This window comes from Pristis pectinata, chromosome 17, assembly GCF_009764475.1.
Source record: "Pristis pectinata isolate sPriPec2 chromosome 17, sPriPec2.1.pri, whole genome shotgun sequence".
NCBI classification, from domain to species: Eukaryota; Metazoa; Chordata; class Chondrichthyes; order Rhinopristiformes; family Pristidae; genus Pristis; species Pristis pectinata.
Window position 1 is genome coordinate 16,686,455 of NC_067421.1, and position 18,885 is coordinate 16,705,339.

At 39.4% G+C, this 18,885-nt stretch overlaps 1 protein-coding gene across 1 annotated transcript in view; it reads right to left on the reverse strand.

Moving 5' to 3' along the window:
* The window catches only part of ksr2 (kinase suppressor of ras 2), a 298,317-nt gene that overhangs the window by 48,462 nt on the left and 230,970 nt on the right, over positions 1 to 18,885 (reverse strand). Inside the window, 4 exon segments of the mRNA XM_052032133.1 lie at positions 6,632 to 7,005; positions 14,803 to 14,851; positions 18,157 to 18,223; positions 18,628 to 18,669. Coding sequence (XP_051888093.1) covers positions 6,632 to 7,005; positions 14,803 to 14,851; positions 18,157 to 18,223; positions 18,628 to 18,669 — 532 coding nt within the window.

Here is an 18,885-nt window from a genome sequence, read left to right on the forward strand (position 1 = left end):
TACTGTGGACTTGCCTCTGATTGTGTTTTTTTTTGCACTAATGTCTTGCTTTACACTGTCACTTTTTTCTCTTCACTGTCTTGTATAATTTATGCTTTGTGTGTTGCCTGAACCTACGTTCCTGTGATGCTGCTGCAAGCAAGTTTTGCCTGAGCAAGGATCTGGACCTGCTGCAATTTGCTTACCGCCACAATAAGTCTACAGCAGACCCAATCTCAGTGGCTCTGTACTCTGCTTTGGAGCACCTAGAAAACCGCAAGACATATGTCAGGCTACTGTTTACCAATTACAGCTCGGCGTTCAACACCTCAGTATTCCCTCACATCATTCCCTCAGTACTAATAACTAAGCTTCAAAACCCAGGCCTCTGTACCTCCCTCTACAACTGGATCCTCGACTTCCTTATTGGGAAACCACAGTCAGTGTGGATTGATAATAACGTCTCCTCCTCACTGACTATCAATACAGGCACACCTCAAAGATACGTGCTTAGCCCACTGCTCTACTCTCTCTACACTCATGACTATGTGGCTAAGCACAGCTCAAACACATTCTATAAATTAGCTGATGATACCACTGTTGTTGCTAGAATCTCAGATGGCGATATGGAGGCTTACAGGAGTGAGATAGATCGGCTTGTTGACTGGTGTCACAACAACAACCTTGCAATCAGCGTAAGCAAGACCAAGGAACTGATTGTGGACTTCAGGAAGGGGAAGTCGGGAGAACACACACCAGTCCTCATTGAGGGGTCAGAGGTGTAAAGGGTGAGCAGCTTCAAGTTCCTGGGCATCAACATCTCAGAGGATCTATCCTGGGCCCAACACATTGATGCAAACACGAAAAAGGCGTGCCAGCGGCTCTACTTTGGTAGGAGTTTGAGGAGATTTGGTATGTCACTAAAGACTCTTACAAAGTTCTACAGATGTACAGTGAAGAATATTCTGACTGCTTGTATCACAGCCTGGTATGGAGCCTCCAATGTACAGGATTGCAAGAGTCTGCAGAGGGTTATAGACTCAGCCAGCTCCATCATGGGCACAACCCTCCCGACCATCAAGGACATCTTCAAGAAGTGGTGTCTCATGAAGGCAGCATCCATTATGGACCCTTACCATCCGTGACATGGCCTCTTCTCGTTACTACCATCAGGGAGGAGGTACAGGAGCTGAAGACCCACATTCAATGAATTAGGAACAGCTTCTTCCCCTCCACCGTCAGATTTATGAACGGTCCATGAACCCATGAACACTACCTGGTTATTCCTTTTTTTTGCACTATTTATTTATTTTTGTCATTTATAAATTTTTATGTCTTTGTGCTGTACTGCTGCCGTAAAACAACACATTTCATGCCATATGTCAGTGACAATAAATCTGATTCTGATTTTGATGAATACACATTGCACCTGTACCTCATCATACTCATGCACATGATAATAAACTCGACTTGACTTGAGGATAGTGGAGCAGGTCAATAAGGTGGTTAAGAAGCCATATGGGATTCCTGACTTTATTGATCATGGCATTGAATGTAAGAGCAGAAAGGTCATGCTGGAACTGTATTAATCACTGATTAGACCTTATGACCTGCCCATCACCCACACCTTCCTTCCTCTGGTTCCCCACCTCCTTCCTTTTATTCCATGGTCCACTGTCCTCTCCTATCAGATTCCATCTTCTTCAGCCCTTTGCCTCTTCCACCTATCACCTCCAAGCTCCTCACATCATTTCCAACCGCCCCCCCGCCCACCTTCTCCCACCTACCCAATCTTCCCCTTCATACCTGGATTCACCTATCACCCACCAGTTTGTGCTCCTCCCCCTCCCTCTCCCCCCACCCTTTTAATCTGGCTTCTGCCTTCTTTCTTTCCAGTCCTGTTGAAGGGTCTCAGACCGAAACATCGACTGTTCATTTCCCTCCATAGATGCTGTCTGACCTTCTGAGTTCCTCCAGCATTTTTTTGTGTGTTACTGATTAGGCAATAGCTGGAATATTGTAGACTGTTTTGAACACACATTTATCACACATTCTATTCACAGAAGAATCTGATAGTCCTAGAGAGGGTGCAAAAGAGGTTGCTAAGGGTGTTAGCAGGGCTGGAGAATTTTAATTGTGATGACAGACTGGATAGGCAAGGATTGTTTTCTTTGCAGAACAGGAAGCTGAGGAGAGAATTAAATGAGGTGTATATAACTATGAGAGGCCGAGAGTAGCAAACCACATAGATCTTCTTTTGGCAGCATAGAATTAAGTTAATTGGCAGAAGAAGTAGAGGGGAGTGGAGAGAAGACAAAAGTCACCAGAGGGAGGTGATGTGAGTTTTGGAATTTACAGCCTGAAAGGGTGGTGGAGGTAGAAACTTTATTACATTTAATAAGTATCTGGATGAACATCTGGATTGCCATGACAAGGCTACTGATCAAAGGATGAGAAGTGGGATTAATCCAAATAGACCTGTTTTAGGTGGCACAGATACAATGGGCCCAATGGCTTCCTTCTGTGTTATAAGTTTTGATGATTCTAGTAACACTTCAAACAATGCATCAGCCAAGTGTTGCTGATTGTGAGTTATTATGCAGCCTCGAGGCCATGCATCTGGAACACACATCAGCCCCGTGTAGATGGTGGAAGGAGCAGACCATCTCACAAACTACCCACCCTATCAGCCACCACCTACCCCATCAGTGGAAGACACTGTGGTTTCCATACTGGCCTCACAGGCACCTCCGAACCCATAAAACATAGAGCGGAAGTTATCCTTGATTCCGTGACACACTCTAAGAAGAAGAATTATTTGGGGAGCCTTAACCCCATCAATAGCAGTAGATAAATACCCCATCCAAAATCTGGCCACTGTCACTGGCATGCCATGTACTGAGCTTGTCACTGTACCAATACTACCAAAGCTTTCATCTTCCTTAGAAACTTTATCAGTCATGGAGAGCCAGGAATGATTGCGTAACAGTTATCTCATTAGTGAAGCTTTCCAAAAGCTATACCTCTCATCTGAAGCTCTTAATAAGATTATAGCTTCAAAATGAGTACCATGAATACATTGCTATATTTTGTTCAGTATGCCAGGTTTTTTCATGGTATTGTCATGGATTATGACTAGTTGTTATGTGACAATATCCCATCTGAATGATTATTGATTTTTATGTGATCACTGCAAGATTTAGACAGCCATAATAATCACTGTTGATTTCCAGTAGATTAGTCATTACATACCAGCAGTTATTACATTCAAGAAATAAATTGCAGTAATTTCATGTCAGCTATAAATCCAGTAATGCTATTCCTTCACGTACTGAATAGATTTAAAATATAAATTAAGTGATGTGCGATATATTGTTTCCATGGTTAATCTAATTTGCCAAAAGCAACTGCTTGAGAAATAAAAACATGGGAATAGATATACATTTAAATTTACTTGATTATCTTTGTAATTCAGGGAATATTTAGTCAGGAGTTTCCCCTCAGGAAATTAAATCTGCCTGAATGTGTACGAGTTATGAAAAGAATGGGTTATCTTGCTGATATTCGGTGCACTAGTTTTCACAGCAAATGTATCATCTGCTGTTTTTTAATTGAAGAAACTCACATTTGTAATGCTGTAGTTTTCCTTTCTGAAATACTGCAAACAGTTCAGGATTGGGCTGTACCCAATAGTCAATCAAGCAATGTAAAACCCTGGCATAGGAATTTAATTGCAACCTGGTGTTGCCTGAAAATTGGAGACCACCCTCTTTTTGGTGGTGTAAACACGTCCAAAGTGCTAATGCCCACTTTTATTTCCCAGAAAAATATTGAAGATTGTGGAAAATATGTTCAGATTCATGCACTAAAATGGGGCCTGTGCTGTTTCCATGAGCACAGCTCACAGCTCCTGTTTCATTGCTGCACTGATTGCTGGGAAGTAAGTCAGCATTTAAAGAACAAAACTGTATAGAGACATAAAAATGGCAGTCATGGAAGTGAGTGAAAAACAGGGGGGGGGGGATCTGTGTACTCTACTGTGTCTCTGAGAACCCCAAATAGACAAAATAGCTCAATCAACTCCTACGCTGGGAGGGGACCCTAGCTTTTGCCAGGTGCTGTATGATCATTGAACCAGTGATTGCTGTAAGCAGTTCATAATAGATTTTTAAAAACATAGCTGTATTCAGTGAAGTCCAGTGAATTATTTCACACCACATCACGTCAACCACTGAAGAATGAGGCTGGTGGCTGCTGTATAATGAGACGACAATGTGACAATGCAAATTATTTAATTGCCATTTCTTTCCCAAACCCAAGGTTTATACTTCTAATTTTTTATGGGTTAACAATATAGGGTGTAAGTTCCCCAGAAACTGCAATCCCAGCAATGGTGCAGAAAGCATCCGGTCCATGACCAATGATGCCGGGCAGGTGCTCGTTGTGTTAAGATGAATCACACCCATAAGTGTCTGGAGTAATTTCCTAATGGCTTCTAATCGATCTGAAAATGACCACTGCAGCAATCAAACATGTGCAAAGTGGCTTTTATGTGCAATCTGAACCTAAAGATGCATGGGAATTAGAACTGTTTTGTGATTGAAAATTGACTATTTGGAAAACTGATAATGACCATTTCTGGGTCACTTCCCGTCACTCTGGGAAATCTGACTAGATATTTCCAAGTGTGAAGCAACCTTATACAACTGTATCTCCAGGTGCATTCTGACATGATCGGATTGGCACTCTACTTGCATGGGTGCACAGAGGGAAGGGTCATTTTTTTTGCTCAGTTTTGGGATTAGTTGTCGGTTTTTCAGATGTCTTCATAAATTAAGTACACTTCTGAACACACTGTCTCACTCCCAACTCCTTAATATTACTCTTAAGCCCCAAATCTCATTCATAACTGCTTGAGTTACAGGCTCCTGATGGAGGCTCTGATCTCCCCATCACCCAGACCCCCTGACACATCTAATAATCACCATCTCCTCTTCGGTCCCACTTTGCTTACAGACCATTCTCTAGCCCTATCTTGTTTGTGGACCTCAATTCTAACAATATTACTTGAGGATCCCACCCCCTCCCCACCCTAATCTTCCTTGCAGACCTCCTTATCCAGTCATTTATCTTGCTTGCCTTTCCAACCCAAGCCTAATCAGTTTGTAGCCACAGGCTTTCTTTCTCCCTAGCCACATACACCCAACCCCACAGATCTGCCTTGGCTCCTGGCCGTACATTTACAACAAAGAAAATGTACAATACCCTTTCAGTGGAGACTGAGGACGTAACGGCAACTGAGTTTTGCACTGGCTAGCCCACGACTAAAGCAATGGTTGGCCTGCTGCCATGAGCATCCACCTAGAAGCATTTATAGTTATCAAAACCATGACTTCGAAAAATGAGATATCACTCTGGAATGAGTATCCTCATTGAGATTGGCCAGACTTTGTTGCATGTATGATATTTCTGAGCATTCACCTTATCCAGTTTCTAGGCCAATGACTCACTTGTCATTCTTGTCTTACTTCTGCACATGTCCATAAATTTTTCATTTTGCATAATTCAGAGCCATATGAGCAAATTAGCAACTAGCAATGAACAAAAATAATGTTTGGCAGGACTTGCTGGAGCAGTACAGTGCTATAAGACCCTCAGCCTAAATTATGATCAAATCCCTGCACAAATATTGCTGCCAAACAAAAACACTTCGCTTGGTGAATGGACAGCAGATCTGAATTGCACTATTATGGGCACCGCACTGAGCCCAACATCAAAGAAGCTTTGTACGTAAGTGCCTGCATGCAGATACTTACTCCTCAGATGAAGGGAATCTGGGACAAATGCTTCCACCAACAGTAGAAATATTCCACACCTAGTTTTAACACTGCTGGAATTTGATTTTCAGTTTTGCTTGGTTTTGGAATTATATACTATTGAGAAATCAAAGTGGATCACCAACCTTCAGATTTCACTTCATTTGACAGTGTGATTGCTGCAATGTTGCTTGTAGCACAGTGTCCACCATTGCATTAACACAATAACCTTAACTCCTATCAGTTCTTGGAGATGCAGCTATTAACTACATGAAGCTTCAATGACTCAGTAAATATTATACATCCAACAAATGAGGATACTCTTTAAAAAATGATATTCTCACTTTTCTTAAGTCATGGTTTGATTTTTGATAACTACAACTATTTCCAGGTTAACAGAATATGTAATAATATTTAGCCAGACCACATGTGACATATGGATGCATTCTTAATTCCCATTGTAATTGAATGGGGGAAAAAAAAAAGAAAAAGAACATATTTATTACAGGTTCTTCATAAGTGTCAAGTTTAACATTACGAATCGGTTGTGGCCTGGCACAATACAAGACAAACATCTCTGTACATCAGTCTGATAAGTCACAAAGAAATTGATATCAACATATGAATGGAGATTCATCATATCACATAGCAACCCATGCCATTTTTATTATGCCTTATACTGCAAATGAATAAGTTGAATGTGTTATACACCCAAAAATGAAACTATTTTGTAGTCTTACTTTGTTATAGCAGTACCATATCTATAGAAACAGGACTTTTGTATCTTTTAATCTAACCCACAAACTATGATATTATGATATTAAACTACCACTTACCTGGTGATAATAGCTAAGTGAGGGGGACTCATACAGGCTCCCATAAAGAGTACCACATTCTCATGTCGGGTTTGTCTATATGCCATCACTTCCCTTTTGAAAAGTTTCAGATGGTCTTCATTGTCCCTTTCAATATCAATCAAACGGATTGCTACCTCTCCATGCCAACGACCGTGATAGACTTTTCCAAAGCGTCCTTTGCCTATGAGTTCTCCAATTTCTAGTTGCTCAAAGGGAATATCCCATTCCTGGAGGAATATGCTGGTCTGACTTGCTTTCCTTGGAAAATTCCGTGCAGACAATAATGATAGGTTCATTTCCTCAAAATCATCTTCTGAACCATCTGACTTATAGGCATCATTCGCATCTTCGTTCTAAGTAATACAAAGTAATATTCAATTAACCAATCAACTTGCAATGCATACTTATGTTCTGGGGAAAACATGTGACATAACAATGAAAAAGTTTGAAAATACAGCATTACACCATATTTTAGTGTTCAGGATTAACATTAACACCAAGCATTTCCGAAATGGATTTTTAACGATATCCAAAATGTTATTTTGATAAGTTTATCCAAAACTATATCTATGCATTGACAGCTAGTTTTTCAATTCAATTTGAAATAAGCTTTGACTTTTTAATACTCTACATATCAATTCACCCCTCTTGATTGGTGCAAGAGATTCAATGAGATAAATGGCTACTCCTGTTCCTATCCTCCCACACCCTAAATTTTCGTGATTCTGTGGGCAGACCTAGAATTGACTCCCAAGAAGAGGTCACTTTTCTGACTGCATGAAACAAGAACACGTAAGGGGATGCCACAGAAAAAAGTCCTTCCGTGATCTGTCCAATTGTTGGAAGGATTGGTCAAGGTAAGTGGGCAATTTTATCCTCATTCAGTGGCAAGTGTTCTTGGTCTGCCACGTTCAAGTAAATCTGGTCCACAGGAAGATAAGAATAGGCACAGGCCATTTAACCCCTTGAGCTTGTTCTGCCAATCAATTAAATCCTGGTCAACTCCACATTCTTCATCCCACATATCTTTGGTTACCAAAAATCCATCTAACTCAGATTTACCTTAATATTTAGCTGAGTACCAGTTGTCATTTATTGGAGAATTTAAAACTTCTTACATCCTTTCATATAATCTAACTTCACTCATGAAATCCTTAGCTCTAGTTAGAGTCATTGTTATACAGCATGCAAACAAAGCCATTTTGGCCCAACCCATCCATGCCGAACCAAAGTATCTTCCTGAGCTAGTCCTACTTAGACTATGCCTCCTAAATCCATGCTCCCAACTTGCTGGCAGTTTGTAAAGCAATAATCAATCATATAGCACATCTAACATGTTATTTTAAAATCTTATTTAGCAGCTGTTAGGTTAGTGCACAGGGCTTCTGCGTCACAATTTTGCAAAGTTTGCTTTTTCCATTAGACCCAATAACTACATAGAGCCTTACAACAAGGAAATGCCGGAATCAGCTTGCTGAAGGATTGGTGGCTTGAGGCCCATTGCAAGGTCTCCAAATATGGCAACACTCAAAAGATAGCGTATGGTCTTCATTGTCCTTTCAGTATCAATCAAATGAATTGCTACCTTTCAGGGGATACAGATGGCCCAGCTCTTTAATAAGAAACAAAGAAAAGACTAAGTTGGGAAACAGTGCAGAAAACACCACCGATGCTTGGGAACTTGCTGTTGTAAGGTGAAATACTGTTGGCTTGGAACTTTACTGACAATGCACTATTGGCACATTGGAAATATTGAGCTAATTCAAACGCTGGCAGAGTCTGCAGATAAACAAAACTGATGAAGCAATCACATGATGTCTCGAAATACAAAGGTAAAGCTTGGGCATTCACTAACAACTCTAACTACGTACAGCATACCTTACTCATTATTTTATAGCAGTTAGGCTGCTCTGATGTAGATGTTTTAATTCTCAGTTAGTTTCTCTGTAAGCAGCAGCTGTTAGCATAGATACAAAGCCCTACTGAATATCAAGCAACTGATGTAAAATCTCCTGGAATCATCTTTTTCTGTAATAACTTTCAACTTTAGTTAGAAGGTTTAAAGTTTTAATGATGTCTATTCTTGATAACTTAACAGTAGAATTTAGAATTCTTAGGTGTTATTATGTTAATATTCCTCTCAGGTGTGGCTTTTGTGAAAATTTCCTTTGTCTTACATTTATAATGGCACAGAAGGAAACCACTTGGCCCATCTGATCCATGCTGGCTCTCAGGGACAATTCCTTTAGTCCCATTCCCCCCATCTCCTTATTTCCCTGTACTCCTGCAACTTATTCTCTCTCACACGTCTATCAACTGCTCTTTAATTTGCTTTGCCACTTACTTACACCATCAGTTAATTATAATGGGAGGAAACCCATGTGATTACTGGGACAACATGCAAACTCCACACAGACAGCACCTGAGGTCAGGATTGAACCTGGATCCCTGTAGCTGTGAGGGTGCTGGAGCTAGAAAGGCTAGAAATTCTTCAGTGTCTTCAGTGTCAAATTAATCCCTCAAGTGCTATCAACCGCTGCTGTATTTGTCCCGATGAAAATTTTCCAAGTGGTGGTGTCTCTATGCTTTAGTGCATCAGGTGCATGGGTCCAAGACCTCCTGTGTAACAGTTGGGGCTGTATACATTTATTGCACACAAATTTATTTCCTCCATAAGCTCATGATTATAGACCATGCAGGGCAAAACAGGTAGATTATGAGTGCAGGTCAAGAGAGTTGTGAGCATGGGAGAGAAAAGTTGAGGATGGACCATTAGAGCTCGGGGGTTGGTGCAGGGGTGGGAATTTGTGAAGGATCTTGAGACTGAGTTGAGGCATTGGACAAGATGGGTGGGGGGGCAGTGGCACTGCTTGCTGGAATTGTGGGTGCTGGGATCATACTCAGGTTAGAGGTTGCTGTGGGGGATAGGTTGGGGTGGGGAATGTTGAGAACCCCAAAGGAGTGTGAGGGCTAAAAAATTAAGTCAAATTGAATCAACCAGAAGGACTTCACAGCATGTGACCTGCTCATGCTTTAAGTGCAAAGCAGGACTCGTGTTGTGAAGACCTGCTTCTTTATGAGTGCTCTTAGCTGTCGTGCATCATGCATGCTCCAATAGAAATCATGCAAATGGTGTTGAAGTGTTTATTTGCACACTGAAAATATATATCCAGTTACCTTTCTCTGCTTAAGTGTATTGGATATATGGAGGGCCCTGAACCAAAAAGACAGACTTTGTAATCCATGTTGTAAGCCTGTTTATTTTCACAGAAAATCGTTTGGAAATCTTTTCCCTGAAATTCAACTGAGTATGAATTGACATTATGAAATCAAACACATTCTGAACCCATCCTTCATTCACAGACGCACAATATATATTGTCCTTTCCAGTTAATGTTTCATTTTGTACTGTGCTACAAACAAGCTTAATTTGGAGAACGTAGCTTGTCTTATGAATCTTGTAATACTTTTGCAGAAGGAGAATTGTATACTGGCTGAATGATCAGTAACAAACACAAATAACTCAATAACAGTGGGAAGGATATTGAGGGGCATATTTGTGGGAAAGTTTCAAAGAAATGCAAAAGCCTTACAGAAGTGATCATGGTGGGGGCTTCAACTATGCAGGTACAGAATGGGATAGGAATAACATAAGGATCAAACAGAGGAGCAACTGTAGCAGCATCGATAGAAAATTGAATAACAAGAAACAGAATAGTAGTAAAAGGTAGGTTATCAGATTGGAGTTCAGAAGGCAGTGGAGCTTCCAGGGGATCAATTCAAAGACCAATGTTTTCCCAGCTTACAAACGCCTGACTTATGTACAGCCCGTACATACAAACAAGTGTGCTGGAGTTCAGTGGTATGGATTTGCTGGTTGCTGCGGGGCTGCAGGCATCTTCTGCCATGTGGGGACTCGGTTCGTGGCTGCATTTCCAACTGGCAAACTGTTCAGGTTATGAACAGTTCTCAGGATGGGAATCTTGCCATAACCTGGGGACAACCTGTATCATAATGCTTTGGATTAAGGTGTATTGGCACAATTTCCATATCTGCAGATGACACAAAACTCAGAGACAATGTGAACTCTGAGGAGGATAGTGACAGGCTGGTGGAATAAGTGGAGAGGTGACGAACAAAATTTAATAATGAGAAATATAAGTGTTACATTTTGATAGGAAGAATGAGAAAAGGCAAATAAACTAGAGGACATGATTCTAAAAGAGTTTCTTAAAAGGTGTACAAGAACAAAGAGATCCAGGGGCATGCTTGCAGGGCAGGTTGAGAAAGTGATTAAAAGACACAGTCCCGTGCCTTTTTAAACACTGATTTGACAATAACTAGTATTGTGTTCATATCTGGACACCACACTGTAGGGAAAATGTGGAGGCTTTGGGGAGGATGTAGAAGAGACTTACCAATGAGAGAAGGGGAATTTTAATTATGTGGACTGATTGGAGAAGTTGGATGTGTTCTCCTAGGGCCAGAGGAGGTTGTGAGGAGATCTGACAAAGGTATTCAACATCATGAAAGGTATGGACAAAGTATAGAAAGGATAGATAGAGAGAGAAATTGTTCCCTTGGGTGAGTGGTCAAGAATTTGGGGACATGGAATGAAGAAACATTAAGTTTTTTTTTACAGAGGAAGTGGGTAGAGTCTGGATTGCACTGCCAGGAGTTGGAGTGGATGTAGCTCCAATTCTAGCATTCAAAGGGGAGCTGGAAAACATTTGAAAGGAAAGAATTTGCAAAGAGCACGGCAACAGGATTGCTTTTGCAAAGTGCCAGTACAGACTCAATGAGCCAAATGGCCTCCTGTGCTATGACCATCCTGCAATCATGTTGATATGGTGCTGTCTTTTTTTAAGAACATGGAAATAGACTTGCTTAATTAATGCTGTGTACTCAGTTTCTTGCTATCTTGGTTAAATAGCTATTGACAGTAAAATTAGGTCTGGTTTTAACAATGCAAAATGATATACCAGGAAAATAGAGAATTAGTCAAGTTTTCTGGAACATTGATTGTAAACTGCCTAAAGGCAGGGAAGTAATGATTGCGATCATCTAATTTAATGCAGACTAAATAATTTTCTGACATGAGTTCATAATTCATAGCAAATTTGCAAATGCAAAGGAAGATGTGTCTTTTTTGTAAAACCTCAAATAAATTAAATGGACATCCTCTGGTTGGAACAAAAAACTGCACATGCTGGAGGTCTGATGAAAATGCTCAAAGTGTTCAAATGGTCAGGCAGCATCAGTGGGGAAGAAAGAGAGTCAAATTTTCAGGTCAAGAACCCTTCACCAGAACTGGAAAAGTATGGATACAAGCATGTTGTAAGTTGCAGAAAGAGTAAGGTTGGAGAGAACAGGGGGAATGTCCGTGATAGGTTGCAGACCAAAGTTGGCAAGGTAGCCAGTTGGGAAAAAAATGAGAGAGACAAATTGAAATATAACAAATTGAACAAAGGTGCAGCCACATCTGTGAAAATAAAAGGGCATTTACCATTAAACTCAATATTAAATTCCAAGTGTTTTACTGTGCCTTGTCCAAAGATTTGCAGTCCTTTGAGCTTACACTGGGCCCTATTGGAGCAAGTTTGGAGTCCAAAGGTACAGTAGGTCAGACTGGGAATGGGACGGAGAATTAAATTGGCAGGCACAGGGTTGTTCTTGTGTGCTGAATGGGAGTGTTCTGGAAAGCAGTCACCCAATCTGGGTTTGGTTTCTGCGATGTAGAGGAGATGATATCATGAGGACTATTTTAGCCAACCTTTTACCTGAGTGATAGAGATGTCTAGAGATTGAAAGGAAGTTTTGGGCATATTTTGGTGTTGCTCGTTGATAGTCCTGGATCTGCAGCATAGTTATGATGACTAGTTGCTTGAAAAAGCCAAACCCAAGACATTGTGGTCATTTACAAACAATTAAAGTTGGTAAAAGCTTTAAGGAGACTGCTTGAAAATTTTAGAATGTTGACATTTGCAATATATAGCAAGGAACATCCATAGCATAATGAGTTCAATGATGTCATGCTGGATGAAGGTGGAAATGTTAAATCATGAGATGTTCAACAAGGCCATTACAATGCCAAGGAATTCTAGGTTTCACCTCAGTGAGATGCTCAGTGATAAGAGGAAATACAAGTTTGAAGAAATGTTTTGCAAACTAGGTCTTGTTTAGTTAATACAATGCAGGTTATAGGAAAAAAGCAGCAGAATCTTCTTAAACTGTTGATGCTAGATACAGGGTATACAGTCGACCCCTGCGTTATGGGAGGGAGTTGTATTCCTAGAAAACAATCCTTATCATGAATTTCTGTCATGCAAAGCTGAGTTTTTTTTTCACATAAATTCCATGAGAGCAGATTTTATTCTGTATCTCAAATTTTAGGGTATTGATTTGTGAATTCTGTAAGGGGTGAATTTCCGTTATCTGAACGACCGTAACATGGGGGTCGCCTGCATTCAAGAAGTCTGTTGTCAGAATCTGAGAGGCTATAGAAGAGGAACAATAGCCAAGAGTCTATTTGTAAAATATTACAAGGGATGAAGGCATTTTTTTAATATAACCAAGTGTTGTGAGGGTGTGGAATTAATTAACTGTTGAGGTAAAAACGATGTCAATATTCAAGGTTACTTGGACAGATGGGTAAAGGAAGAGTGATTGGAAAATTTGGGTTTGAGTCAATGCACAGCAAGAAATTTGCCTGGAATAAATTCTTCCTGCAATTAATTGTGAAGTGAGACGGGAAATGATGCACTTCTTTCATGATACCAGTTCATTTCGCTCTTCCTTCTGAATGTGTTGACTGATGCTGAAGTATGCTTCTGAAGTGATGGCAGCTCTCCAGCATCTCATTCATGTGTAATTTTTCCATAAGCCTCCTACAGTAAGTACTGGCAAGCCAGCTGAATACACGGGATAGGAAGAGAACATCATAGTTGAGCCTCTTGCCTTTCTCACCGGTAACTAGAATATGTATAGTTTCCAGCAAGGGTCACAGGACTAATTCTTAATAAAGAACATGTACTTCAGAACAATTAAGATACACAGCATTTTAATTCATTAAATGACTTTTCAACTTGACTTTACTGACATACAATTGGGAATGGTCAACTTTCTGCTGAAGTCTTTAGCCTATCATTGGTCAAGCTGACTCCTTCAGTTGCAGTAGGTTACACTGCACAAAACAAAGAGGTCTGAAATGCAGTAATTCTTCTGAGGTGATAATGCAAAACAAGTGGTTAGCATATATTCAGTTTTGCTAATTGTAACGGAATAGAATATAGGGTGCTTAGGAGGATTAGCATCAACAATCAAAATATGTTGCCTGTTTTGTACTACAGCCCAAAATGTGTACCTTCCTCAGTGAAGCTAAAAACTATCATATTTTTCATTTGGATGCCTACTTTGGCACATCAACACTGTCAGAAGCATTATGTATCAGCACCAAGATCAACTAATTAATTTATTTAATGCAGATCAACAATTAAATAAGACCTTCCAGGATATTTGTGGGTCAGTTCCACTGTTGGTTATTTATTAATGAAACTACTAAGGGAAGAGGTCAGCATAGCTTATATTCATTTTATTTAACAGAGGAAGGGTAATATTATAGAACAGCAAAACTTAATTTTCTCATTATTATTGTTAATACTGATGAGCCTTGATCTTCCAATTTCGTAACACCATTATTAAAATAAGTAAGTTAAGGCTGGAGTTACAACAAAGCTGATGAGAAGATCAAGGAGACACAAGAGATTCTGCAGATGCTGGAATCTGGAGCAAGACACACAAAATGATGGAGGAACTTAGCAGGTCAGGCAGCATCTATGCAGTGAAATAAACAGTTGACATTTCCGGTCGAGACCTTTCATCAGGTCCTTCATCAGGTTCTTGAACCGAAATATCGACTGTTTACTTCCCTCCACAGATGTTGCCTGACCTGCTGAGTTCCTCCAGCATTTTGTGTGAGAAAGTCAAGGCTTAGCTTCCTAGATTTAATTGGTCAAATGACAATTCTTCTTAAATTATATCTCTTAATAAATTGATCACTTTTCCTCATTTCTATTGCTGCCTAGATTTCATAGATGAAGATATTAGCTGCAAGAACTTAAGTTTAACTTATTTAATCACTTTTAACTTACCTCTGATGTGGGCTCATTCACTTCCACTCGAAGTGTTGGATTTCCTCCACTGGTGAAAAAACAGACAATTATGTTTTAGCACAGCCTAACTGCTTGAATACAGAGTACAAAAACAAAAATCAAACAGCACAATCTATGATGCAGAGAGATTCTGCTGGGACAAGGTTTATAAATTAGCAGTTTTGGAATATCTTTAAAAGACAGGAATGAAGTACAATTTCTAATCATTAACTTTAATGAATGAAAAAATGCCATGGATTGCTATTTCCAATGTACGGTCACAGCACACAAATCTTTGCTTTTGGAGTGCTAATTGATATCTCATGTTCATGTCCTAGTTAATTCCATTTTTGTACAACATATTGACTTAAATGTGGTGTCTCCAAAAAAATTATTCTCCTCTCTTAGATTTTGTTGTTCCCAACTCAGTTGTTTTAAAGCAGGATCTGCTAATCATTGGTGAGCCCCAGAAGCTGAGAAGGTTGGAGGTGACCTCTGACCAATTCTTCCACAAAATTCTGCAATCACACTACAGAAATTTAATATATATTCAATGCACATGATATTGAGGGCAGTAAATATAAATAAAATGATTGGTCAATTCCATATATAACTTGAGAAATATTTGGAAAGTAGGAAACAACTGCATGGCCATTAAAAGGGAAAAATAAAACATAATAATATGGGTATCATTCAGATATATCGTTCCAATTATCCTGATGAAGGTATTAAGGAGAAAGTGACATATTGTGGAAACCTTGCTTGCTAGGGGAAAGGAAGCCTCCAATAAATAGTTAATCACATGGTTAAAGTAGCTCATAGCTGTTGAGAATATAACTCCTGTTCTTTCCTCTTTGCTTGCTGTTTTGTCTATTATACTTAATATTGCAGCCTGTTGGTTGGTGTTAGATTGCCAATATAAATACTGGCAACACAATTAACTTTCCCACAGCTAATGACAATAGGTATATGCTGAGCAGATCACTGGTTCTGCAGGCAGGCAAGCACAATAGTGGTGAGAATCAACAGTTGACTGCTCTGTTTGCCTGTCCCGAAACTATGAGGGGGTTAAAGAAAACTGGCCAGACGTTCTAATGTGCAGCCCAAACTGTTAACAGACACAACAAAATGTTTTGACCCCAAATCCACTCTGTGTAATATTGAGAAGGCTTTGGGAAATTGCAGCTTGGTCCTCTGTGAGCATGATGCAAGAAGGAACCTGGGTGTACAGCAGCAACATCCACTGGCATGCAATGCACATCCAGTAGAAACTTTTGGGACATTATAGCACAAATAAAGGCTACACAAACAACATGCGTCCCAAATAAAGGCGCAGGCTTTCACCAAAGGCCCTACTTCTGCTGAAGTTGAAGAGTGGATAACAGGTGCTTGAGGAGGATGGTTCATCTGGCAATTCTTCCAAGAATGTGCATGAGCATGGCTGAGAACCTTTTAGTAAACTGACATGTGAACTGAACTCAGTCCTAATAAAATTGTGCCCTTGTATCATAGAGAAGCTAAGGATATTCAGCAATATGAAATGCCAATTGAGTGAAATGTTGATGGGCTGTGGAGGTCATACAAGCAGTTCACTATGATTGTTACTAAATTTCTAGGTCAACTTCTATGTTCACAGCAGTGCTCCAACTTCTGCTGAGAAACTGAAGTCAGGTGAAAACAACAAAAGCAAGTTACATGATGAAAAACCCAGTAAAATCTCTAAGAGGGGTCTAAAGTAAATTCCGTTGATTCCAATACCAATAAGGGATTGCTGATTTGGCAATATTGAAGGCTGCTTTGGAGAAGGTAGAATATCTAAAGGAATAAATGTGAAGCAATTATGCAACGTTTTTCAAGCTTCAAGCTTGAAGATAAAGAACACTGACAAGAGCTTAGGAGCTATCCAGCTGCTTCGAAAAGAATACTCCGATTCCTTATGATGGGCATGATTTAATCTTTGATGCAGTTGTTGCTTTTAAGAGTTTGGCTAAATTAAAATTATACTACATAGTTTCTAGAAGCGTAGAAAATAATTTTCTGTGGCCCAGTTAGGTAAAAAAACTTTCATCATTTCTGAATGAATCAGAGCCACGATGTTATTTGCCTCAACCAAATAGAATTCACAAGGATTTTAAAAGTGAAATATTGATTATTTAAGAGGATATCCAAAATATCAAATAAAACTGAGTTCTGATGAAGACTCTTCAGTTTGAAATGTTAACACTGTTTCTCCTTCCACGAATTCTGCTAAGCGTTTCAAACATTTTCTGTTTTTATCTCAGGTTTCCAGATGTTCAGGTATTTATTTTCACCTTAAATGTCAAGTATTGCCCAAAATCAACAGATTTCCCATAATATTTCGAAGTAATTGAATTTTACACCTTTTAGTCTTCAAAAACTGGGTTAAATTTTTCTAACTAATTGGTTGAGCAGTTAGAAAAGACAATTATCTTTATAAGTTCAGAAAAAACTATAACACATTAATTGCAAATAAGTAACTGGGCTTAATGTGATGAAAAATAGTATACTATGCGATCTTTGGCCTTCAATGATTGTGTATAATTATTCCAGTCAAGGAACAATAATTGTGCCTTTTCTATTCTGTTTTTGGTTGGGATCTGAGTGCATTGGGAAGGCCTGTATTTATTGCCCATCCTGAAATGCCCTTGAGAAATTGATGGTGAGCCAGATTCCTGAAACTCCTGGTTAAGATACTTCCACAATTTTGTTGTTTACTGTGAGAAATTCCAAGATTTAGACTCAGTAACGATGGAAAAATGGTGTAATATTTTCAAGTCAAAATGGTGTGTGACTTGCAAGGGAACCTGGTGGTTCCCTGACTGCTGCTCTTGTCATATCTGTGATGTATGACTCCAACCACTGGAGAGTTTGTCCTGGACACCTGTTGACTTTAGTTTTACCACGGCTTGATGGTCAAATACTGCCTTGATTTTGGAGGAAGATACTCTCATTTCACCAATGGAATTTGACTCTTTGGTTCCTGTTGGGACCAAGGGTGTTGGGAATTCAGTGGTTCTGGCAAAACCTAAAAATGGACATCAGTGAGCAGGTTGTTGGTTGGTAAGTGCCACTTCCATCACTATGCTGATGATTGAGAGTCGATAATTTGATTAGCTGGACTGATTTTCTCCTGCACTTTGTGAACATGTCATCGCTGGGAATTTTCTTCTTCCAAAAAGTTGTACAACATGCAGTGGGGCACACATTCATCAGCATGACAACATTCCAAAATGCCGCTCTAAATTTTGTAGATCATTCAGCATTCCAACAGGCTGCATACAATGCTTAATATTCACAGGACTCACTACAAACTTAGCGAATAGAAAATCTTACATGGGGTCAGAGTTGACAGGATGAAGAATAACTTGAGGAGTTCGACTTTGTGCCTCAGGTGTGACGTCTATGAACAAGATATTGGGTTATAAAACAGAAATTACCAGCAGATAATTAGAAAGGTAATCATAAATTCTACATCAAATAAAGAGTTCCAACTCTGAAGGGTCTACAAGGAATCACATGGCACATATTAAAAGAGATACCTTAATCTTAGAGAAATCAAATAGAAAGTATAAGTTTATTCATGTGCCCTAGTCAAATATTTATCAAACGATCACGGCTGTTATATCAATGATAAACACATGTCTTAGTTCATTAAAGGATTCCAAATGTCAATTATTAAAAGGAAAAAGTACCTTATAAGTGCAAAAAACTATGACAGCTGTTGCATAATACCCATTAAAAAGTGCAAATTTAACAAGGAATTGTGGTATGAATAGGAGTGGTGCTAAATTAAAGATCACTTACCTGGAAAAATGAACTGCTGCTTGTACTTGAAATAATGAGAAGCTTGCAACAGAGAAAAGGCAGAACTGTAAGCAAAGCAATCAAGCCCAAGTGAAACACAGGCACAAAGCATTCTCTTACGTTTATATATATATTCTATTTACCAATTTGATTATTAGTAACCATATGCTACAAGCAACACGAGGTTATAAACTCAACAACTGATAAAAAGGCAGTAAAATTTCAGATAAATACTATGGGCTGCATCTTGGTGGCTGA